Below are 26,153 nucleotides of genomic sequence, written 5' to 3'. Positions count from 1 at the left end.
ATTCTAAACTTGGATTTCTAAATTGTAAATAACCGTATTATATGATGGGCTGTTTCCCATATTATGGCATAAAACGTACGGTATAATTATATTCCGTATAATTTGTGTGAAGCGGGTGATGTCTCGCCCCCAGACCACAACATGGTGGTCTAGGGGCGGGGCGAGACCTTGTGATCTGCAGGCGAGGACTAGGAGCGCTAGAGGTGAATCACCATTACGTCATAGTTCATACATCACGCTTCTGCACCGTGAATCGTGCGCATGACCATAAAAAAAGATAAAATTCCTGAGATAGCCCTACACTCACCACAAAACTCCATACACTCCACTCCAGTCAGATCTTTTCTTTTGTCATTGGATCAATCAGCTGCGCAAGACTACACTATATCATACAACTGGACCAATGGCAATGGTCTACGATTTTCAGCCCCACTCCAAGGATAAGTTTGGCGTGATATCATTCTGAGGGGGGGCTAAGCCCCCCCTTTCTGCCGCCTATGGGCAATGGGCTTTGGTCCTCATGATTTTGTTTAAGGTATAGTACTGCAAAAAAGAACACATCAGAAGTAGTAAGAGAAATCACACAAATCAGTGCATCAAAATACATTATTTTTAATGCAAAAGACGACAAAATGTTTATAATAATAATAATAAACATTTCATGAGTTCTGAAGGTTGGTAGTCACTGGTGATGGTGAATTCTTGGGAAATACTAATCCATATCTACTCTCCATTCCAGCCAAACAATGATGAGCTACTCTGAAACCTCCTATCATGTCAGGGTCTCGTTGCGGTAACAGGTCAACATCACTACGTTTCCTGCTAGGTGGTTTACTGTTGGTAAAAATAACAGTAAATACATACACTGACCATTGGAACTATAATCTACAGTAGGTATGGCTCTTGGGAGTGTTTACCTTTTGCCAAAGTCCACTTGGAAAACTCTTTGTAGTAATTCATATGTCATAAGTGTTACACCAAATTTTGGAGAAGATCTGATACGAGCTAAACAAGAAGATAAAGAAATACATCAACTTGCCAACACACAACTGATCAAGACACATGGTAACATGTTGAGTGGCCCAATAAGCAGACAAGGAACACAAATGAAGTATTTTCACACATGTCACTGTATGTTCCTTTCTGATGAATTTCAACCTGGCAAAAACATTCTTGAGATGTGTGCCCACAAATACTTCAACGAAAATTTGTATACAAAAACTGCCATAAAACATATCATCTAATTACTTTGGCACACCCAAAGGTTGTCCAAATGTACCTTTTGGTCCATTCACGCTTCCAGATTATCGCACTAAAATTTTCTTTGTCCACACTACTACTCAACAAGGTGTACCCCTATTTGCAACAATAATGACAGTAGAACAAAACAGTTAGGAAGCATGGCACATCTCACAGTACGTTATAGTAGTTGTAGAACACTTTTAGAGTACTCGCTGTGTGGCCAACAAAAGCAAAATATTATTAGTCCAGAATGTGTTCATATTGTATCCTATAATGGGCCAACCTGTGCCAGCCCACCTCATCTTGTTGTATCATTCTGGACCCAGTTCGGCACAATACGATTGATTGACTCATACTGCAATTTATTTCGAGTCATACCATGCTGTACACAGGTCAAAAGATGTATGAACAGAGTGTAATGAATATTGGAAAAGTGATTAATGAGGATTATTATATATAAAGAAAGATTAATTGGTTGTGCTACAGGTAAAGCTGTAAACATGACCAAGTCAATAGGATAAACTGCTGTAGCTCCCGCAGCTACAAGTGTACACATGTACCGCTAACACACTCAATTGTAATTTGCATTGTAACATTAGAACAATATTGTGATGGCTCTTACCTCCACCAATGCCTCCTAAGGCAAAACGGTAATTTGGTTCAAGCAATTTCATCCAGATGTTGATGTCTCCTCTAGATTTAGTGAGCTCCTATAGTGGAAGAAAAAACTATCACAACATTATTCTGCAACTATGTTAATCTCTAATCCACAGTATCACATATAACACATTGACATACTATCATACAGTCACCACTAGTGTATAGTGGGGATGATGAAGATTGGTACTTTACTGCCATAAAATATCTCTGGAAAACCAGCCTCACCTTTTCTTCACAACTTAGCAGCATTGATTAGGCTAAATGTGTTTCAGAATGATCCAAAAAGCAAAATTGAAAAATCAATTTGCTATGACTAACTGATTCCTTCAGACAAGCATAATTCGACAATGGTAAATGCTATGGGATTAATTTTTTCACTGTTTGGCCTGCCTCCATAGCTACAAGATGTGCATCACGGACTTGCCTTTGTCTTCTTTTGTGTCCAATGTATTACTTACTCCACTACTGCAAAGGTGTTGAATCTTGGGTAGTGAGATACGGCTTCCTATGAGATGTAATTGTTTGTAATTAGGAGATTGGCACTTTTCCAATGAATTTTTGCTACTATATAGATACAAGAATAAGCTTAGCGCATACTTTGTAATATTGTAAGCAGTCCTGAACTGTAGGTACCAATGCTAGTTAACAATAAGTCAGTGGGGGCAATTGGAAACAGTGGAAACGGAAACCAGAAATGGAAAGTGGAAGTAGAAAATGGAAATAGTCAAATCATCATACAAACGTACCCTGGAGTGAAACCCTTGTTTAGTGGCCACCTCTTAAAGACCACCTTCTTATAAAGACCACCTCCTTACAAAGACCACATTGTAATTAAATCTCAAAGATAGCTGACTTAAAAGACCATTTCAGACCACCCTCTTTACAAAGACCATGCACCTCTCACGTAATAATAACTAAGATTCCAAGCATCTATTCCATGACATTATCAAGACAGCTAGGCTCTTACTGTCCTAGGGTAAAACCTCACATAGTGTTACTTTTAAAGACCACCTCTGTATGAAGACTACTTCTATACAAAAACTACAATGTAATTAGGTTCTAAAGATAGGTAAGGCCACTTCATGGTCATGTTTTATAAAGACCATGGTAATATTTGATAAGCTTCAAACATGACTCATAGAAAGAGGTCAATGTCATCTCCCATATTTTGGTCCACACTTCATTCAAGTCATCTACCATTATCGCTTAGTTCAGATGTACCAGAATATGTTAACTCCTTAGTCCATGCAACTGAAATAAGGCTCTCATAAAGAGATGATGACCTTAAGAATAGAGCTGAGTGATAGTTGCAATCTATCGATTATCGTGATAGTGAGTAACAATCATGATAATGATAGTATGCAATCATACTATCGCAATATATCAAAACATTTCTCACAAACATGAATAACAGCAGCAAACATGATAGTGTTGAAGTTGAGGAAACTGTGAAAGTCCAGTTGAGCATGCACAACAAAGATTACAACTGTAATACATAACAATTTACCAATATAGCGTTAGAAAACGAGATACGTGGTGTGTAATTGGATTATTTGTGTGTCATTTATGTGAAGTTGAGTGTCTTTGATAACTAGTAGTACTATCGTGATACTATCGTTATCGTGATATAAAAGTTACTATCAAATCGTGATAGTGATAGTTGCACTATCGCTCAGCTCTACTTAAGAATATATTATTTTTTAGCTGATCTAGCTGTTTTGATAAGTTATGAAATAGATGTTTGGAACCTAGGTATTATTACAATGTGGAGAGGTGGTCTATGTAAAGAGGGTGGTCTTTTAATAGGTGACCATGAAGTGGGTCAGTATGCCTTAGCCATCTTGGAGATCTACAGTAATTACAAAGTGGTCTTTATAAGAAGGTTGTCTTTAAGAGGTGGTCACTATACAAGGGTTTTATATACTCTAGGGTACATTTATATGACAACTTGACCATTTCCGTTTTCCATTTCCAATTTCCATTTCCACTGTTTCCAATTGCCCAGTCAGTGGGTATGGTTGTACATAAATTTACAGACAGCAAAACATGTTTCCCATACACCTGTAAATGGGTGTGGCTTCTTTTGCACACCCACAAACTTTAATTCACCTTGTTGATAAATTAGTGGGGCTTCACATATACAAACAGACAGTATCACATATTCCTGATAATTCAGAATGCCTCATGAAAGTAGTTGGCCTGCTGCAAGATTAGACCATGACTTGTACAATCAATTACTGGGAGTGGTTTTACAAAAAGCCTGCAGACAGCAACTGGCATGGATTTGTACAATCCTATAACTCACCTACTGATTAAGGAGTGTGGCTCCACATTAGAGCTGGGCAATAGTCAAAAAACATCGAGTATCGTGATATTAATTTTCAAATCGTATCGTGATATTTAGCCTCTACACTATTGTGATGGATAACACTTCTAATGACTACTAAGTAGTTATGTTCATGAACCATATTCTTGTCTTTTCTCAAGAAAGGAGCAATGATTAGGTGTAACAGTGTATAAATTAGCAAGTTTGTTCACAAAATTCTCAATTGTACAAGCAGCTAACTACTGATCTGTCATTTAGATACTATCGCAATACATATTTGATATTTTCATTACTATCAATTTTCTTGTGAAAATTTTGCTATTGCATAGCACTACTCCACAAATATGTGTGTATGCATGTGAGCTACTGGGCGTGGCACACAAAGCAAACTGCTAGACTATATGGTACACTTCCATATCATCAAACTAAACTAATTAATTCAATTCACATGTGATCTAGTCCAAGATATTCAATAACGCAGGACGTGACCCAATTGACCCAACCCCCTTAAGTACAGCAAGACTAAATAGAGAATGAGTCAGTGATTATGTTTGCTGGCCATACACATCTCCATTGGCAGATCTAGGATTTTTAAAGAGGGTTTCTGAAAAAATGACAAAGAATAACATAATAAGGCAACTGAGGACATGCCCTTACAGGTACAATGCATGTATTAAAGCCGTTTAAATCCACATTATTTCACTGGCAGTGAAATCATTACATAACCATAATTATACACACTTTTACTGTAACAGACGAAAAGCAGATAAGCATGTGATACATGGACATAGGTTGTTGTGTAGTGTTAATTTCATACAGTTGTGTCTCGCTATATGTATATAGTAGGAGTACAAGATTAAAACATGTTGTATAAACTTCACCACTACTATATTATTCTATGTCATGCAATTAAGTAATGCTGTATCATAAACTTTAATGGCTTTGCCATGTAAACAATGCACCGTTCCTTTAAGATAATAGAAGCTCTGAGATTGGATGGCCACAACAAGCTAAAGTGTACCTATACAACAAACAATACAATGTTTACTGTCAAGGTATGTAACTGTAAAATGGAAGAAATACAGCATGTGTGTACTAACACTTACTAAAATAGGAAATAGGTAAGACCATGACTTGACATATAACAAACTTTAATGGAGCAGTTACTACCATAGGATCCCAGTAGAGTAGCTTGTTGAAGTCACTGACAACAATTGACCTACAAGAACAAGCTACCAGCATACATTTAGACACATCTTGTAACTTACAGGAAGTACTTATCGTTCTCTTCTTTCAAGGTTGCACAAATCAAATAACATGTTTACTTGTAAAGGTGTGACCTAAACAATTAGAATACAATGAAAGTCAAAATGTAACCATTACTTGGGATACTCACCTGTGCATACTGTTGTGATACTCTCATGACTTCATCTGTAATGACAGAATAAGTACTCTAGCTTTCTTATGCAAACAAAACTTCTTAAACTTTTCTATACGTTAACTGTAGACCATAACCCAGACACATAGTGCATAATTCAAAATCAATATGATACATGATACACTAAGCCACTTGCTGTACACTCCACATACACAAACCTTTAGTAGCAGTGTTATTAGGATTAGACTTGACAGCTTCATGGACTATCTTCTCCATAATATCCAAGTTACCCAACAACTGATTAAATGCCTTGAACCATGGAAAGCTGATCTGTTGATCAACTGACCCACCAGCAACCTACACCAGTAGATCAGAAAATCCACATGTCACTCAACTACGTATATACAGTTGGATGATGGCTCACACCCTGTTCACACTATCCAACTACGTATAACTTTAATATATCCAGCTCAATCTGCTGCAACTAGAGATCGCATGCCCCGGATAATAATGAGCACATATAATGTTAAGCTGTACAATGATGTAGCTACTGTGTTGTAGGAATTTGGTTCTTTAGCTGGGAATATCAATAGGCATTGGTACGTAGATCAAAATGGTTGGGATTATAATAGTCTACTGGAAGCAAGGTAAATCCTATACATACTGTTAGTTAGAGCACAGCCAAATGCTTAACAACAACACATTATTAAGGTTGATTGCCCAGAATATGTATTTTGACCTGCCTCATCTTGTTGAGTTGGCTGGGCATGGCTTAGTACAGCTTGATGGAGAACTATGCCATGCAATACCCGGCTAGTGTGAATAGGGTGTTACAGAAAGCACATACACAACATCTTAAATTTTATACTACAAATGCGTTTACTGATAGCAGGTGGTCCTTTACATGTGAGGACATTCTAAATTCTCTGATCTTGCTCATCAACTTGATAAAGTCAACTGCAGGAATGGAGCTCATCCCCTCTGGATCACATGAGATAAATGCTTGTCTAGCATGTTCAGTTGGAAGACTCTGATGATCAACAAAAATCAACACATGATAAAATGGAATGTGTCTTGTGTGTAAAACAGTGACACACGCACGCACGCACAGACGCATGCACGCACGGATGCATGCACGCACGCACACAGATTACCTGTAAAAGCTGTACAAACTCTTCATAGAAAAGCTCATGTGAGTGATCAGTCCCAAATTACTGCTTTACAAATGTACTTTCAAAGTTAAAGTTAACTTGTTGATGAACTGTAGTACTGCTTAGTACCTTATGGAAGTTTCCTGTATATCAACAAATAAACACAGTGCTAATGACAATTAACTGTGAGTGATTATATTTTAATAAAACTGGAGTAAGACAAATGATCTTAAATTACCGGTCAAATGAGTGTAGTCCACTACAATATTCAGTATTGTCTCAAATTATGGCCCAGACATTTATTTCATTCAAGTGATTTTACCCTGGTTCCTAAGTGATCAGTATTCCCAAATCAATTTCATATACCCACTACTATGTTTTCCTCAACACATTTCACATGTTCACTACTCTACAAAATGTTCTTCACTTACATTACTAAGTCCATTATCATCATGTCCAGTTCATTTCTGATTATTGTTGCCAATTCAATATGACAGCAGACATACTGGTCAAGAAGAATAGACCACTACAGGGAGAACCATCACAGAACATGCACTAGCTGATACTGTTGAATAAACATTATACAATTTGCTCATCCTCATCAAATTGTTAGATGTTATGGTTAGAATAATGGACAATACATTATTAATATTATTTGATTTACCAAAGGAGGTAGGCGTTGCCATCACGGTAGTTTTTTGTGAGCTGCCAGTACCCCTGCTAGGTGTCAAAAAATCTAAAGAAGTGATCCCACTACCTGGTGGAGGACTGCTAGCCAGAGGCAAAATACTGTAGGAATGCTAGTGATAGCTGATGATGAAGATACAGTCTTTCTTCCTGGCTGAGAGGGAGCCGTAGAGTGGTGGAAGTGCTGACTGTATTCATTGGTATAACAACCATATTTTCTTCTAGTAAACTTTTTTATTTTGGTATTTGTGACTATACATAATTACCAGGAAATCCATTTGCTTTATCATCTTTGCCATGTATGCCATCACCTTCTCCTAGTAATTCACTGCAGCATAACTGGTACTGAATTCTGGTAGAGATTCTGTTTAGTAGCTTGTTTATTTACAAATTGCTATCAATTAATATTCATACCTTCTTCATTTTCCATTTCCATTTCTGCTTCCATTTTGTTAACGCTATCTGCAAAGTTAATACGCTGCCATGGTGAAGTAACCCAGGATTTTTCATTGTGAAAAGAACACCAGTCTTCTTTCTTACATGCCACCATCATTCCAGAAGTGCCTAACAAATTGATGGACAAATAACCATTAAGGTAAGTCTGTGGCATGTATTATACATGTATGAACAACATTACATATCAAGGGAAAATCAGATAAGGTAATGAATTTGAAAAAACTCATATAAAATTCATTTCTGGCATTTGCATTTTATGCAAACTATAGTTGGTTTGTGTTCACCTGAGCCCTCATGTCTTGTTAATAACTCTTGTTACAGAGAATTGTGGAATCTTTGCAATACAGGAAGTCACCTCAAATGTGACCTACAAAAGTTGTGGTGACGTAATTGGACATACGTATTTCAAATTGGATGGATCACATTTTTTGGTTGGCGCTATACGGTTTTGTTGCAAACATTCTGGAAACGTGTGTACTTGAGCCAGCTGCCCAAACATTTTATAGTGCTGTGAACCTCTTTAAACACTGGAACTGTTTATCTATCATAAAAAGTGCTTTGATACTGACAAGCACAAGCAAATTATGAGGCTTCTTAAAATATTTTACTTAAGACAATTCTGGGGCACAAACATGTTTATAACATAAAAATGTACTTGTTCTAGTACAAACCATTGGGAGTGGAGATATGTTCACACCTCTTTGATATGATTATATTTGGCGGGGCTCAATTGAACATGAACTGACTGTAGTCAGGTTTTGCTCAGTATAGGTCACAGATATTTTGTAGCAACATATCTACCTTGTAGGCTATTATTAGTTCATTCAAAAAGTACAAAATTAATTATTAGTACAATATGGGAAATGAGGTAGAGCATAATTACAGACTGAATTCTTGAGTATTACAGTAAAGTACAATAGTAAACATAATAGGCTGGTACCTAATAATGATATGGTCACATCATCCCATCAGACTCATTAAATCAGTTAATCCTCCACTCAATCATCAGGTAACATGTCATCATATGGGATACTAGTTGTGTGTGTATCCTAATAGTGAACATCTCACCTGTCTTTTGTAGCGTCAGCAATTTTGGTGATAAGATTGATAATTTCTGAGTTGGTCTCCTGATCAACAAGTTTCAGATAATCACATACAAAATTGTTTTAAGTCAAATATTTCTCCCCATCCTTCTCCACTGTAGCATACTGTAATTTTACACAACAAAACAACTTATCAAAAACAACAACACAACACAACCAACAGTATTACATGATATAGTGACCAGTACAGGCACAGCTCATGTGTGTACAAATTAAAACATTGTCTGAAAATTTCTTGGTTTGTTCTGTGCTTGCTTGTTTCAGTGAGGTTGGTAGAACTAGTTCACAACAAATACATTACTCCATTTGTAACCTTGAGACTGATCCTCCTTAATTAACATCATCACTGAGGTGAAATAAACATGATAAGTAGCTAACTGAATACTATTGTGTAGCCTAACCTTCTTCTTGGTGGAGTATACAGTGTTGTCCTGCACGTTATTCTCAGTAGGACCTCCACTGTAGCACAGAAGACCCTCCCTGTATTCCTCCAGTAACAAGGACAATAACCACTACAAATCTGACAGAATAAACTCAAAAGACTCACAAACAAATTACAATACACAGTTTTATAACAATTTGACCTTATTACAGATTGTTTACTATTTCACAGTTAATTATGACAGAAGTCATCACAACACTTGTACTGTACATTAAACAATGACAATATTAATATAGGTAAACACATTAGATATCTATTGATATAAGACATATTACACCTTGAATAGAAAATACTTTGTAGTATCTGTTGATATATACAATTGACATTGTTTAGGTGATTAACATTGTTGTAACACTCTTAACTATTCCACTAAGGATTGTAGTTATTGTACTACTAGTAGTAACGACAAGTTAGTGTACTAATGTCTTGTCTTGTCCTTTCCTTGTTGATCTTCTCCACTTCACTAGTAAGTTTTACTTTATTATCACCATATACAAATGGTAGTGTCAGTTTCATCAAAGTAGTGTTATCGTGTACTGCAGTTAGTATAGTCATGTTAAATGATGGTCTATCATCATTACTAAGATGATAATGATAGATGTTTAGTGTGTGGAGACTAGTGTTCACTTTAATGGCTTCAGCTATTGTTTTTGCTCCTTCACTGGTGATGTTATTACCTGCCATGTTGAGTTCTTGTAATGAATTATTATACTTGAGACACTCACTGATGGCTGTTGCTCCATCATCAGATAATTTATTATTATTAATGTCAAGTTTTTGCAAAGTTGTGTTCACTTTAATGGCTTCAGCTATACATTTTGCTCCTTCACTGGTGATGTTATTATATGACATGTTGAGTTCTTGTGTTGTCTTGTCTTCCTTAATACAATCACACAATAGTATTATTCCAGTATCAGAAAATGTTTCTTTACATGTCCATATGTATTGTTCAATATCATCACTACCATCATCAGAATTGTTATATAATGTACAAATCATTGACTTGAGTGTAGTCCTCCCATATTTATTAGTTATCTCATTCCATGATGTGTGTATTGGAAATGTAAGGGATAAATTTTTGATGGAATATTTTATCCTATTCAAGTCTAACTTTGTAACATTGTTATGTGTTAGACAAATTTCTTGTAAATTAGAATTGTATTTGATTGCTTCCAGGAATTCTATCAGCTCTTTACTGGAAAAGACAGTCCATAACAAACCCACTTTAGTAAGAGTTGTGTTGCTACTCAAAACTGTTATAAACAATTTCATCCCGTTAATTCCAATATGCTCAAGTATAAATGATTGCAATGTTACATTAGCTTGTAAACTTTCTATTATCTCATCAACATGCTCTTCCATTCCATCATCTCCACAAAGTGTTAAACTATTACTACTACAATGTCTGATGATGGTGCAGTACACACCCCATGGGGATGAGGGGTTATTGGTAAAGTCAAAATAATTTAGTGTTGACATTGTTTTTATGTTGTCACCAACAAACTGCTCCAAAACACTCATCCCAATGTCACCAATATGACAATCTCTCAATTGTAGTACTTTCCAGGCCATAGATGAAGTTGATATGAATAATGTTAATGATGAAATGTGATGTGGAAGTAACTTTACTTTATCAAGTGTTACCTTACCATCTTTAAACATGGATGTTATAACCTCTGGAGTATCTGCAATACTTTTTGCTTCCATAAAACATTGGAACACGTGTAAGCGTTTTCTTTTGTCATTTGCAACAACTCGTAATTCATTTTTATTCTTGTAGACTTTTCCTTGACTGATAAAAGTGACAAAATTTTCTGCTTTTACTCCCTCTATTCCAACATACATCATCCACATGAAGTTAAACTGACTATCCCAAAATGTATTTTCCATCAATGACACTTGCTCTTTATCAGGGAGAATTGTGACATGTTTAGCTGCTAAGTACTCTTGCATTGTGTAATGAAGGAAATTAAACGAAGTAGTCTCTCCAGCTCCTTTCTGTGGATAATGCTGTACAGCTTGTAATAAACCAAATCCATTAATGGCCCCTAACATGTTACTAATATTAGGGCATGCTTCTTTGATCTCATCTAAAGTAAATATCAACTTGTTCTGCTGTAAACCTTTAAATGCTAACTTGGCTAACTTGTACACAATATCAAGGATTGGTTTAGGAACTTTGTCCAACTTGTCTACCACACCAAATGGTGTTAGTTCATGTCTTTTGAGGTGTCGATATATTGTATGGATGATAAAAGATTCATTCATTTCAGTTAGTGTTTCAGGTAAACTACCCTGCTGGAACAGGTACAACAGTACTGCTAAATGTAATGGAATAAAACACAATGTATTAATTGTTGGTTTTTGTTTAAGGTATTTGTCAAGTTCTTCTTTCTTCTCTTTATCAAGTGATTGTAAAATATATTCCTCTCGTTCTTCCTTGGCAAACCCAAGAATGTCAATTCTCCTATCAACACGGTCATGTAGTGATATTGTAGCAGTTGGTCGTGAAGTGATAACTACTATGGAATTGGGAAATACCTCACCATTAATGATACTTACAATGTAAGATCTTCTCTGAAGTGATGAGGGATATTCATCAAATCCATCTAAAACAAATCCCAGTTTGATGCTGTTTAGTTGTGAAATACACTTTTCAACTTCTTCATTATTAAGACTACTCATACTAACATATTGAATTAGTTGCCTGGTATTCTCAACCTTTTGTAATGCAGGATCACGAAGAATTAATAAGAACAAGATATTGGTATTGTTCAGTAATGTATTGTTGGCCCAACAATATGCAATTTCCTTGGCCAGTACAGTCTTACCAATACCGGGTGCTCCTTCTATTAGAATACGTGTGGGTAGTTCATTAGTGTTGGGATCTGGTGCAAATATATCAGTGATATCTTTGGTGATCCTAGAGTGATCAAGTCGTGGTCTTTTAGCAGAAGAACCATGATAATTTGAAACTAGTTTATCAATGGAAGGAGCACCTTCTTTGTGTCTACTAGCTATTTGCAATAATTCTTGCTTAGTACGTTTCCCTTTGTAATGAACTAATGCAACACTGACAATAACTTTAGGTTGGTTGGGTGGCCATTCTGCTCCAACAGGTTTGTACCTGGTCTCCTTGTATGTATCAGATAAATTACATTGTAGTATATCAACTACTAGTTGTTGGCCTTTGGCTGTAAAAAATTCAGGCAGGAAATATACATACAAACATATTTATTAACCCTAAATGTTGTGTGGTCTACATTGTTTAGTCTATAGTAACTATTTTAAATTTGTTGCCAATTTAACAGTAGGGGAATTTACATATAGTGACGTAAACTTATGGTAAGCTGAAATATTCCTCATGTTCACTACTAGTATTACTACTACACAGTTCTTTACTTTACATCTCTTTTATCTTGGTGTCTCACATAAAAGCATTACCAGTTTAGTGCACTAGTAGTACTATAACAACAAGTTTACGAATATACTCAAAGCAGTTAGGTATTAACTACTCTAATAGAACAGTCACTTAGCTGTAGTGGAAACTCCTTCTCAAAATTCCTGTGTACACCTCTGCCAGGCCATTGAGGTTGCACCACTTTTTCACAGCTTGGCTGTTTTGAGTGTTGATTTCTTTATAACTACACAGCACATCGATAAAAAGTACTGAAACAAGATGGAGTAGTGCATGATATTAAATCATAGTAAGAAGGCACATTTTCAGTACTTTTCATTGATGTGCTGTGGTCCCTGCTCTAGTTGAAATTTCAATTTTTGTGTACTTGTTTGTTAACTGTTTTTATAAACAATAATCCCATCCAAAACAGCTTATAGCTGTAAAAAAAGTGCGCGTCCAAGTAAAGCAGAGTTAACTGTGACAAAAAGTAATGATATCATTGTGCGACAATTTTGTGAGGTATGCAAGTTGTAAAATTAATACTAATAAGATAATACAATGTGCTAATGAGAACTATGTGATGCTGCTAGCTTTTAAGTGTGTGAGCATCTTCATAAATGCCACACAAATTTGATTCTCAATAGAGCAAAGCGTGTAGATTCTCTGATAGCAATAAATAGTTGAGTTTTCCCGCCTTTCCTTTGTTCATAGCATTGCCATATACAAAGGCAGCCAAACTCAAAACTATTTATTGCTATCAGAGAATCTATACACTTTGCTTTACTGAGAATCAAATTTGTGTGGCATTTATGAAGATGCTCACACACTTAAAAACTAGCAGCATCATATAGTTCTCATTAACACTTCAACAATAATATTGTATTATCATATTAATATTAATTTTACAACTTGCATACCTCACACATGGTCACACTATGATATCATTACTTTTTGTCACAGTTACCTCTGCTTTACTTTACTTAGACACACACTTTTTTACAGCTATAAGCTGTTTTGGATGGGATTTCAAATTTTTTTGTTAGACAGAAACCCCTTTTAATTTAAATTACAGTGATAGAATATTAAAACACAACTGTAATTTTAGTGGCATGCAACTGCAGTCAACTAACACCCATTTTAACTAGTAAACCCTTAGTAACACTTTACTCAGCTTTAATCTTGCACTGCATTAAAACGATCAAGATACTCTAATAGAGCAGTCACAAACAGCTCTAATACAGCAAAGCATAGTTACAACTTCTGCCTAGCATTGCATTGTGTAGTTAAATTACTAGCTACTTTCAGACTTTACAATATAAAAATACAGCACTTGTAGAAACATGACTGTTATATTAGAGTGATTGACCGCTCTATTAAAGTATCTCGATCTACTTCAAACATTGACTAATTCAGACGAAGCCACCCCCCTGCACATTCAGTATGAGCTCTTGTGAAATGAAATGAGAATGGTAGAGAAATGGCGAGTATGGCCAGATACAATAGAGGGGCACATAATTATGTCTATGCTGGCTCAGCAGGGTGGACCAGGTGGGCCATGGCCCACCCAATAATTCCTGCCTAAATATTTTAACTGAGTAAACCAGTTAACTTATTCCGACTCCTGATTTCCTTGTAACAGCCACTGTTGACATTGTTTGTCGTGGTTGTAGTTGTTGTAGGAGGCCATTCACAATTGTTATCTCACACTATGGATCTGGTAAAGTAACACCCTTGGCCTTTATTTAGGACAGGTATTTATGACATTTATTTAGGCGTTTAGAGTCTCAACATATGTGACAACACATGTCGTCATTGAACTGGACAAGATTCATGGTTTATTGAGTTTAGTTTTCTTCATTATGATGATAAAGAAGTGTTTTGCCACACTGCCAAGCCACAGGGAGAAGAAAATACATAGCTTATACAACAAGCTTTTGTAAGTTTATTCTTACTTGTAAGTTAGTTATTTGAAAATAAGTGGAAATATCTATAATGAATAATGAACTGCCCACCCGCATGTATTTTTGAGGTCAATGAAATGGGAAACAAGGAATTTTCTTGGAGTTGCCTAATATTAACTGGTTGATTTACCAACATTGCATTGCCGACAGCTTTCAACAAATGGAAAGATGGACCGGCAAAAATTTTAAGCGGGATACTAGCTAGCTTTAAGACTACTGATTACATTTAACAAATTTTCTGTCCAAATTATCATAATTTTCATTCTCAAGCATCTAAATTTCAAAAAATTTCCTGGAGAGGCATGCCCCCTGACCCTCCTAGAAGACAAAATGCTTTGAATTTTGCAAGCACAGCATGCAGTGATTTTAACTCTGTCAAGTTTGGCCCACCCAATGGTAAAATAGTGAGCTGGCCCTGAATTATGTCCTATTGCAAATAAACACCTTTTATATTACTAGTAAATAAGCATACCAGAATAGGCTGTGATCTTTGGGAGAATCTTAAGGCTGTTGTCTCATCTCCTGAAGGTTGTCTTTTCATGTTGAAGCGATTTAGTGCCACTGAGACACAATTGGTGAGTTTAACCATACATGTATTAGTGTTGTAAAACTTAATTGTAAAAGGTGTAATTAGTGCATACCATGATAACATGTATTTTGTACAGTAGAGTCTCTATCATGACAGTATACAATTACTAGACATTGGACCAGGATGAAAATTTTACTGTTGTATTTGGAGGTTGTATGGAGATGACTTTTTAGCATATGTATGTCTCGGTATCTTGATAATTAATCCTTCACTATAAATGTGACCATCTCAGCAAAAACCTGACTTGTTTGCACAAGCATGTGTGTTGAGAAAATCGAAATTTTAAAACAATAAGTAAATTACACATGCAACAAAAAAAACTACGTAAACAAGATCATCATCATTTCTTCTACCAAAGCGCCTTCCATATCCATATGTAACAGTATCTACAGGGCTAATACTATCGAATCAAAAACAGCCAAGCTGTAAAAAAAGGTGCGGCCCCCAAAAGGCCATGGTGAAAAAAGATGTGAAATCCAACGTGGCGGCCAAGAAATGGCTGTGATGGTAGGTTAATGGTAAAAATTTTAATAACGACAATTCAGGCGAATTTGATGCCAAGACCAAGTAGCACAAAATTCACCTGAATTGTCGTTATTAAAATTTTTACCATTAACCTACCATCACAGCCATTTCTTGGCTGCCATCTTGGATTTCACATCTTTTTTCACCATGGCCTTTTTGGGGGCCGCACCTTTTTTAACAGCTTGGCTGTTTTTGATTAGATATCACTTCTTTTTGTATTTGTATACTGCAAAGCCAGCATGTGTTTTTTTATTTACCACAGGAAGAAGAAAAGAACTTATAGAAGATTTTTAATACTTCAATTATTTTTGATTTTATTAGTAATTATACAAATTATATACATATATTTATTACATGCCCATTATTCCCCACAGGATACTTTTTAGCAGCTGATCTCTCTACTGGGTGACTTAAAATATAGCTGAACTATATACAGGATGGTTTCTTTGTAGCTGAACTCTCTACAGGTGACCTCTTCTAGCTGATTTCTCTACAGGGTGATTTGTTTCTAGCTGAACTCTCTACAGGTTATTTGTTTGCAGCTAAACTCTCTACATCCACGGTGGTTTCTTTGTAGCTGAACTCTCTACATGATGGTTTCTTTGTTGCTGAACTCTCTACAAGGTGACTTCTTCTAGCTGGACTCTGTATAGGGTGATTTCTTTGTAGCTGAACTCTCCACATGATGGTTTCTTTGTAGCTGAACTCTCTACAAGGTGACCTCTTCTAGCTGATCTCTCTACAGGGTGATTTGTTTCTAGCTGAACTCTCTACAGGTGATTTGTTTGCAGCTAAACTCTCTACATGGTGCTTTCTTTGTAGCTGAACTCTCTACATGATGGTTTCTTTGTACAGAGTGATTTGTTTGTAGCTGATCTCTCTGCAGGTTGATTTGTTTGTAGCTGAAGTCTCTACAGGGTGATTTGTTTCTAGCTGATCTCTCTACAAGTTGATTTGTGTGTAGTCGATCTCTCTACAGGGTAATCTGTTTGTAGCTGAACTGTCTATAAGGTGATTTGTTTCTAGCTGATCTCTCTGCAGGTTGATTTGTTTTAGCTGAACTCTCTACAGGGTGATTTGTTTGTAGCTGATCTCTCTGCAGGTTGATTTGTTTCTAGCTGAAGTCTCTACAGGTTGATTTGTTTGTAGCTGAAATCTCAAAAGGGTGTATTGCTTGTAGCTGAACTCCTTACATTGTGTCTAGTTTCTAGATGACCTCTCTACAGGATGGTTTGTTTGTAGTTGATCTCTCTGCACATTGATTTGTTTGTAGCTAAACTCTCTACAGGGTGATTTGTTGTCATCAGCAATACTGAGCTAAAACTCGAGGAATACACAAACGAATCCCCGAAAGTTGGACGGTTGCTTTCACTTGTGGGAATTTATTTTCGAAAAACAACCAGACGTGGGAATTATTTCCGAAGAGAAGGCCTCTTCGAAATATCCGAAAATAAAAACCTTTCAAAAATTACCAGCTATATAGTAACTGAAGCCCATTGATTTATATACAGAGCTTCGTTGAATTACTCTAATAGAACAGTCATTACTCTAATAGAATGCACACTGATGACAAAATACTCTAATAGAACAGTCACATTTGACGTTTGGATAATCGAAGTGTTCGGATAACTGAGGTTTGGATCCACTGTTGTTTTTATTTTCATTTGAACATTCCGTCCACACTGTGAATTATTCCGTGGCGATTTTTTAGCAACCGGCAGCTTACGGATTGGTCACAACTACTCATAAGAAATCACTGTGACAATACAGTGGCAAAGTTAACGTGAAGAAAGGTTTGAGCTTTACCTTATTGATAACACGGAACTTGTATCACGGACGGAACTGTTCACACAAAAATGAAATCAACAGTATACTGTAAATTTAGGCTTACGTGATTGTGTTGGGTTTTCATAGATCCAGTCACATTATACCCTATTTGTTTTATACACAGGTATCTAAACACGGATCATGAATTAAAAGTGTGAGCTATAGTACTTATGAGAATTGTTATTCATACAGCCTGAACACTGTACTTTTTTAAAGAACAGATTGTGGGTTTCTCTGGTTTTAGTGGCACCACTTCTAGCTGTCTAATCCCATTAGGAATCCCTAAACTAAGTTCATTCATCAATGTAAGTACTTAAGAGTTAAGTTACTGACCTTTACAATGTCTGAGCAATGTGCTGTGTAGAAAAATGATTCCCACTTTCATTACAACAATTATTTGGTGATGCTTGTAGGTGTTCATCTACACTTTTTCTTCAAGACAACATTTAGCCTAGTCTATATGCTAAACTCAAACCCACAAGGTAAAACTAGAGATACAATCAAAGGGACCAATGCTTTGTACTGCTTTGGCATTTGTGGTCATATGTGAAATATGACTTGTGGTTTCCTTTGATCTGAGGTGTCAAAGTCATGACATATTTTTGTACTATGATAGCAAGCACAACTTGGTCATGTGCACTTGATGATTTCTGTGACCGTAGGTGATGGTACATGTACACAAGTGGAATAGTTAGTTAGCTACATGGAGATTAGATAGAAAAACAACCAGTCAAGAGTGACTGCTTTATTAGAGTATTTTGATTTATTACAACAATGACACTGTAGTAGAAATAAGATTATAATTATTATTATTGTTTACTGTGCAAAACCTCTTACAAAGAGTATATACAAGCACAGATAGTGAATCAACAAAATTAATTATGTGATTAATTGATGTTCAGCTAGCCTTGCTTTAAATTGGTCTAAACTTGAACAGGTGATGAGGTCGTTGGGTAAATTATTCCAGATCTTTATACTTGAAGGGAAGAATGAGTTAAGGTATGAGTTTACTCTTGTGTTTGGCTGTAAAAGCCTCATTGAATGCCCTCGTAGAGAGTAGTTTGATGGAGCTGGTATGAGTATGGTATCAGTTGGTATATCTATTAATTGGTGCATGATCTTAAATATTGTGATCGATTGTTATGCCATGTTCTTTCATGTTTGATGTGTCTTAGTTGAAAATTAATATCACCTATATAATGCTCAAAAACTTTAAACCTTGTATCCAGCAAACAAAGACATGGTCGACCGGTAGTAATAGTATAAAATAAAAATTTGTTGTGCATACAGTTTTGCACATAAAACTTATTTTATAAGTCAATTATGGTACCTTATAACTTCTCAATTTCTTATATAAAATTATTATTTTTACTACTTGCAAGTCATCTTCAGTGAATTCATAGTGCAATAAAGGAAAGAATGGTACTAAAAGTGCAATGCTACTTCTTACACACTAAATCTGTCCCAAATTTACTATATAAAAATTGAATTTAAAAAACTGCTGATACCCAATTATTGGTGTGCCTGCATGCCAGCCTGCCTGATGATATAGTCTTGAGTCTGGAGGCTAAACAAAGCAGTGTATGGCCACCATTTCATGCCACAATAGCAAACTTGCATGTAAGATGCACCTTTTCAGATCCCAGCAAGTGTCTACCAGCGTTGAAACCAGGTCGGGTCATCCGGGTCTGACCTGGATTGGATCGTGTGAAGCAAATTAATTAGATGGACAATACAGAAGTGTATAAATGTGTCATAATCAAGTATGATGTAACCCAGCTTCTTTTGTGAGCTACGCCCACTTATCAGACGACTGTCTGCAGCCATACGTGCAGCTACGCCCATTTACATCAGTGATATTAAAGTTTATAGGAATGCATGAAACCATGCTCATAACTGCCTGCAGGATTATGTGGAGACACGCCCACTAATCAATTGTTGTAGAATATGGTCAAGGCCAGCCTCTTTCATGAGCCACACCCATTTATATCAGGAATGCATCTTACTGTTTGTAATTACAGTGTGTCAGGTATGTACAAAGCCACACCCACTTGCAGGAAACATATCTGCAAACTTATGTGGAAACATGCCCACTGACTAACATTGTTAATTATAGACCTCACCTACTTGGTTTTTATATAGCTACTCTTGTGCTTAACGGGCTAGTCGAGTACTCAAAACATAGTTCTTGGTGCACACCTCACTTTTACTTAATCCGGGTCACACCCGGGTCAAATCCAGGTCTGACCCAGATTGCTATCCGGATCAGGGTCAGCAGTAGTGACCCGGTTTCAACGCTGATGTCTACCCTCTCTACACCTTGTCTTTCCTTTGAACTTTAAATCTTCTTCATGCTAGGAAACCATACAGAAGTACAGCGTAATTTTCCATATTGACACTTTCCTTATAGGAGTGTAATCAGACACCACAGGCATTTGAAGTGCCTACCGGCACTACTGTAAGAGTGAATAGATACAGTAGTAATAGGTCCATCACTTATATAACCATTCAATCAGTGATAAAAGTGGAGCAGGAAAACTACATACCCTTAAATGAATAGGAACATAGTAACCATGCCTCAGAACAGAGCTACCCCCAACCTACCAGCTGTCCTTATAACATCATGCAGCTGAATAGTTTCTTTGTGTAGAACTCACAGGATCACAGATTATTCTCAAGACACAGCGGTGGCCAAGAAAGGCGGTGTGTCACACCTTGTGTACATATATCGACAGGAAGAAAAAGCAATTTTCACACTTGCATAGTTCCATGGTCCCTTCTCTAAAGCACACCATTTTGCATTATAGCTGTCTGCATGGTACAATAGGCCACACTGAAAATTTTATCAAATTCACACAGTTGTTCGTGAGATATGGGTGCTAAACGTACGACTTACAGTATACGCAACCGCTAATATAAAGTGGAAGTCATTTGTGCCATGATCACCAATGGTGCTCAGTAGAGAAGTCTGGAGAAACACCCATTTGTTTATTTAACAACTGCTATCTATTACAAAAGCAAACATGACAAACATACATATCAAAATATTTTCATGCTGTACAAGATGCTGTAGCTAAAAATGTATGTAGTTTACTTCTACTTTAAAAAGATTTGTTTGTCATTGCTATGTGTAGATAGATAAATCATCATAGAAAGTATGTCAGTGATTTAGAAGAATCGGACTGAAAACTATTATACTACAAAAGTGTATTGTTGCACCGATCATCCCATTTTAGGCTAAGCCAATATTTGATATTTTAGTGATCGTTAACTGATACCCGATTGTAGGTCTCTACAAGTTACATTTGTACATATTCCACTAAACGTACAGCTTGTAAAGCCAGTGCTATGAGGTTGTACACTTATCTCGACTCAAAGTTGGTAATCAGACAAGTGGCCTAGGGCTCCAACTATCTCACTAGGGTTGGCTTTGTGGTTACCACAAAATTAGCAAAGCATATTCCAGAAATTTTGACACCAGCCCTCTCCCTCCAGTGGTACTGCACCTGATGAAGCTAAATAGGCTAATAATCTGCTGGCCACAGTTCATTACAACCAATTATGGTAAAAACAACTAATTATCAGCTTTACCAATTACCGATTACCAATCCAATTATCTGTACAACTCTACAAAAATCAGATTTGCATAACAAGTGTGTAATTTTGATACTCTAATAGCGTAGTCATCCTATTAAAGGATTTGGCTATGTACTGGAGCATTGAGCAACTTAACAAGCTACCTGTAGAGTATCCAGTTATGTAACATGTCACCTTGTGGAGCATTTACCTAGCTTTGCAACAAATCACACTGTAAAGTGATCAGCTATGTACACCCTGTAGAGCATTCACCCACATAACTAGTCACTAGGTAGAGCATCCAGTTATGTAACATGTCACCCTGTACAGCATTCAGTGCCATAGCAAGTCACCCTTTAGGGCATTCAGCTTTGTAACGAGTCACTCTGTACGTAATTCAACTACTTAACAAGTCACACTATACAGCATTCAGCTATGCAATAGTACTACATTTGCAAATAAATTCATCTAAATAGTTCAAATATATACTCTTATTCCTGTAGCAAAGCAAAAGATAAATAAAAAGCAAGGCTTATTGCTAGCCTTGGGGCTTGTGATTACAACAAACACGATATCTATGACAACGTGGAGCAACAAATAATCAGGGTTAAAAGTCGTGAAATCAAAGGTTACAGCCAAGAAATGGCTGCAATTATATTAATGCCACAGAGGAGGTTGGTCATGTGTCATAGTCCTATGATGCATTGATGCGTGTTATTGCACAACCAAAAATGGCTTTTGAAATAGGTGTTGGAATTTTCTTCCCTTTACATCACATCCACGTGAAGTATTCATAATGTATCCTTTGTTTCTTGGATAAGAAAGCCACACAGCATGCTTTGTGGCTGAACGAAGGGCACTGGGAGCCATAATTTATCGATACTAATTCGTGCATTAGAATACTTTACAACGATACTGAGGTGTTGGGGTTGAATGGGTTGAACTTTTCTTTGAGATCACGAGATGTTTGATGACGCGTGACCAACCATATATACTAAGATAGTAATATGCTGGGCATTGTAAAAGATGCATGATTTATGATTGGGGTATCAAGACACATGGTAGTGTGTCGTGCGGCCAAGAAAGCCGGTGACCACACCGTGAGTATATTTACAGGAAGAAAGAAAACAGCTTTTTCATGCATGCATAGCTCCATGGCCCCTTCTCCAAAGCACACCATTTTTGCATTATAGCTGTCCCCCAAGTAGGGTACGCCACACAGCAAATTTGATTAAATTTGCAACAGCCATTTGCTAGATATGGGCGCTCAAACTTTCGTTTTAATTTCTTCGTTTTTTTCTCCTTATGCCGTATGGGGGCTACTGGGGCTTCGATTTCTTTTTGCACACTTTGCAAAAATTGCTATAAAATGCAAACATGCAACTCGATTGCCTCGATCTACGGTACAAATGAAGAGCATGTAATGGTGGATTCACGTACCTAGTTTGTTGTGTATCTGAGTAATATTCAAGGAGTTATGAGCGTTTATTCAAGTAAAAAAAGATCAAACTTCTGTCATGGCTACAGGGTAAACCAAGTATAGAAATAACTTGAAAATTGGTGTGTAGATAGGCTGATCATTGTAGCAGTGCCTTTTGATAGTTTGAATAGCAATAGAGTTACAGCAACAAAGTTATAAAGCAAAAACTAAGCAAGTGTAAAATCGCAGGATTGAGATATTCTAATAGAGCAGTCACCACAGGGTAAAAAAGGTGTACAAAAAATGTCAAAAAAAAGCTTACCAGCGTTCGAACCAGGGACCTCCATACCTAACACCTGCATCCTTAACCACTGAACCACTGCTACTTTGGCTAATCACCTCACTTAATTTCTGCTTTATAAATGAAATTTCTAGTTGAAATCTGCTTATAACAAACATTTGTAATTTCATAGATCTACCAATAGAAGTACTAGATTGTTCTAGAACTTTCTATGTATGTTCTATTAGAAGTCCTCAAAAAATGTGCACTCTATTAGAGTATTACAATAATATTATCAGATATTGAATTAAATCATGCAATGAAATACATTTATAAGTCTGTCTTCAATAATCATCATTGTATCTACATAGAAGAGAAGAAGTTTGAGTAAAAACAAACCTCAAAGTCAGCCATAGGCTGGTTTTGTGGCCTTATAAGTACAAAAAGAAGTGAAACCCACACAAAAACAGCCAAGCTGTGAAAAAATGGTGCGGCCTTAAAAAGCTTGGGTGAAAAAAGTTGGGAAATCAAAGGTGGCGCCAAGAAATGGCTGCAATGATGTTAATGCTAAAAAAATTAATAATGGCTGTGTGCATTGTTAAAATTTATTAGCATTAACATTATTGCAGCCATTTCTTGGCCGCTACCTTTGATTTTACAACTTTTTCACCCAGGCTTTTTAAGGCCGCACCATTTTTTCACTTACTAGCAGTGGTGTTACCAGATGACATCTGATTCTTTTCCAAAATATTTCCCACTAGTTTGGCTTCACTAAGTTCATCATTTCCTTCTTCAAGACCTAAAAAAGTAACAAATCTATTGTAATGGGTATGGCACAATGCCTTGTTTTCCTACTGATCTAGATCCTTGTCATGGCATATTCTGATCATTGACGAGGGCATGACAATTGTTTTAAAAGCAAACCTTAGCTGCTACAGTCCGTTAAACGCCTCATTTAGTTTCGTGGCATCTAAATATGCTCCTTCAAGGAAAGTGTCGACATGGAAAATTAATGCAATGGTATGGTTTGCATGAAGAAGAAGACCATTTATTTATTTATTAAGACTTTACAATACAAGTGCTGAAGGTCTACAAGACACCTGGTCCTACAGCCTGTTTAAAGATGTTACATAAAGTAGGATGTAGAAAGGAGAAAAAATCCATGACTGGACCTAGGTAGTCTGGATCCTGCAGCCATCCGATTTACACTCCTGATTAACACTTACAGGAATCTGCCAGGCGGTCAGAATGTTTTCTCCTTGTTAATTTTTGCATCCATAGGAACCCTAGAGAGTGACTAAGTACACCATGTGGAACCAAATGGATATTGGTTATTCATTAAGGCTTTACATCACAAGTCCTGAAGGTCTGCAGGACACCTGGTCCTACAGCCTGTTAAAGTTGTTATATAAAGTGTGTATGAAAAGGATGTAGAAAGGAGAAAAATCTACGACTGGCAGCCTTAATGCTGCAGCCATCCAATTTATGCTCAAATGCTTACAGGAGTCTACCAGGTAGTTAGGATGGATAAAAGGAATGGCAAAGCACAGAAGGCAGACATTCGTTGGAACTACAAAAGGCACATCCCACCAATAAGTTTGTTGCTGTGGTGTAAAATGGTGACCTTACGCTGCTTTGTTTGGCCTCTACCCTTGCGACTGTGGTCGCAGGCAGGCAGGCAGGCAGGCAGGCAGGCAGGCAGGCAGGCAGGCAGGCAGGCAGGCAGGCAGGCAGGCAGGCAGGCAGGCAGGCAGGCAGGCAGGCAGGCAGGCAGGCAGGCAGGCAGGCAGGCAGGCAGGCAGGCAGGCAGGCAGGCAGGCAGGCAGGCAGGCAGGCAGGCAGGCAGGCAGGCAGGCAGGCAGGCATACAGATTCACAATGACAGGCAGGCAGGCAGGCATACAGATTCACAATGACACCTTTTAAATTATTTTGGAACAACTGTACTTTTTTTTTTTTTTTTTACAAATTAATGACATAAGATAAAACAGTACATAATAAACAAAAACAAATTATCTTACATATGGGCCTCAGCGACCTGCACAGCAATCAGTGCCTCAGCAATGGGACAGCGCAAACTGGACCTGGCACTGCGAATGCACATAATTGCAGATCTCAACAAAGAGAAGCTCAATTTACATCTCAGCCATCCCATCACTGTACTTTTTATTGAAGCGGTACTACATTGTCCCTACTCTAGTTTAAAACTTTTTCTTATACTTGTTAGTAGTCTCGCGGCGCCCGACCCTAAAAAGAGGGTCTGATGAAACTGTGTACAAAAAGTTTGAGCTCTGGAATGTTTATTGGATGACGTTTTACATGTTACGTAAGTGCACTGTTTACGTCACAACATCCATTCAACCAGATCCGCTTACAGCATCACCAAACCAATAGCCCTACTTTATTTATTCAACATTAAAACGAACCCAACAGAATTGTATGGCTGTTTTCTCAATGAGTTTAAGCAGCAGAGTCACCGGATGTAATTAACCGTAAGCCGCGAATCTTTTGAAATGTACGCATTACATAATCAATTTGAAATGGAGCGATCTGATTGGAGCTTCCAACATTCCGGCAGCACCAAACTTTTTGTACACAGTTTCACCAGACCCTCTTTTAGGGTCGGGCGCCGCGAGACTAACTGGTTAGTGAACTTTTTTGTCAATTCATAACCATCTCACATAGTTAATCATATTCATGAGTGGGAACATGATCTGCAGCAATCATAAATTATTATCATAGAAGCACAAGTGGTTGTCCGCTTACATTCCAGCTGCATATATACACCAACGGCTCCAAGGTCTGGTGTACTATTTCACTTACACACAGCTACGCCAGACTAACTCACTTACAACAATAATCTACTTTCATACATACACTTTCTACATAAGCAGTCCATTCTCTGGTGGCAGGCAACATCTCATCTACAAGGGAGAACAGCTCGCTGAACTTGACCCACACGTGTACTCCAATGTCAGTGCAGTACGTTCATGCCAGGAGATCAAAGCTGTACTGTACTAAGGCCACTATAGTATATGGAAAGATAAAGTAAGACACTAGCGCACGTATTGTATGGCTTATAATGGCTATTAATATGCCAAAGGTTTCTTCTTAAGTGAATTCTAAGCATT

General features: G+C 37.1%; 2 protein-coding genes and 1 non-coding gene across 10 annotated transcripts in view; all 3 read right to left on the bottom strand.

Moving 5' to 3' along the window:
• Window positions 1–588: 588 nt before the first annotated feature.
• Window positions 589–5,265, bottom strand: LOC136268698 (electrogenic aspartate/glutamate antiporter SLC25A12, mitochondrial-like). 2 transcript variants are annotated; one of them, XM_066064142.1, is made up of 4 exons: window positions 5,198–5,265; window positions 1,865–1,954; window positions 918–1,005; window positions 589–834 (listed from the first exon to the last, which is right to left on the bottom strand). In XM_066064142.1, the coding sequence occupies exons 2-4, from the start codon at window positions 1,914–1,916 to the stop codon at window positions 660–662; spliced, it is 315 nt and encodes a 104-aa protein (XP_065920214.1). In that variant the 5' UTR covers window positions 1,917–1,954; window positions 5,198–5,265; the 3' UTR covers window positions 589–659. The 2 variants fall into 2 exon arrangements, with proteins under 2 accessions (XP_065920214.1, XP_065920213.1); XM_066064141.1 differs by lacking the exon at window positions 5,198–5,265 and having other exon boundaries at window positions 1,865–5,149.
• Window positions 5,266–7,710: 2,445 nt separating this feature from the next.
• LOC136268686 (protein NLRC3-like) overlaps window positions 7,711–26,153 on the bottom strand; it is a 44,938-nt gene continuing 26,495 nt past the window's right edge. Inside the window, exons 8-13 of one of the 7 annotated variants that reach the window (XM_066064087.1) lie at window positions 23,730–23,822; window positions 9,405–12,639; window positions 9,173–9,349; window positions 8,841–9,108; window positions 7,859–8,008; window positions 7,711–7,808 (exon numbers count right to left, since the gene is read on the bottom strand). In XM_066064087.1, the coding sequence (XP_065920159.1) occupies window positions 9,839–12,639; window positions 23,730–23,822 (2,894 nt within the window). In that variant the 3' untranslated portion in view covers window positions 7,711–7,808; window positions 7,859–8,008; window positions 8,841–9,108; window positions 9,173–9,349; window positions 9,405–9,838. Of the gene's footprint in view, window positions 7,809–7,858; window positions 8,009–8,840; window positions 9,350–9,404; window positions 12,640–23,729; window positions 23,823–26,153 lie in introns of all 7 variants that reach the window. The other 6 variants (XM_066064088.1, XM_066064089.1, XM_066064086.1 and 3 more) reach the window with 6 other exon arrangements.
• Window positions 8,866–8,929, bottom strand: LOC136237394 (small nucleolar RNA SNORD57). The gene has a single exon (XR_010692457.1). It is a non-coding gene; the product is annotated as a small nucleolar RNA SNORD57 (small nucleolar RNA).

This window comes from Dysidea avara, chromosome 10, assembly GCF_963678975.1.
Source record: "Dysidea avara chromosome 10, odDysAvar1.4, whole genome shotgun sequence".
Classification (NCBI taxonomy): Eukaryota; Metazoa; Porifera; class Demospongiae; order Dictyoceratida; family Dysideidae; genus Dysidea; species Dysidea avara.
This window is presented reverse-complemented; position numbering and strand designations above follow the sequence as displayed.

Bases quoted from the DNA above. Each gene is read 5' to 3' on its own strand.
- LOC136268698 (XM_066064142.1), bottom strand. From the start codon at position 1,916: ATGAAATTGCTTGAACCAAATTACCGTTTTGCCTTAGGAGGCATTGGT. The intron at 1,006-1,864 runs GTAAGAGCCATC...CTTCTTGTTTAG, and splicing joins CTTAGGAGGCATTGGTGGAG to CTCGTATCAGATCTTCTCCA. The intron at 835-917 runs GTAAACACTCCC...TTTTACCAACAG, and splicing joins CAAGTGGACTTTGGCAAAAG to TAAACCACCTAGCAGGAAAC.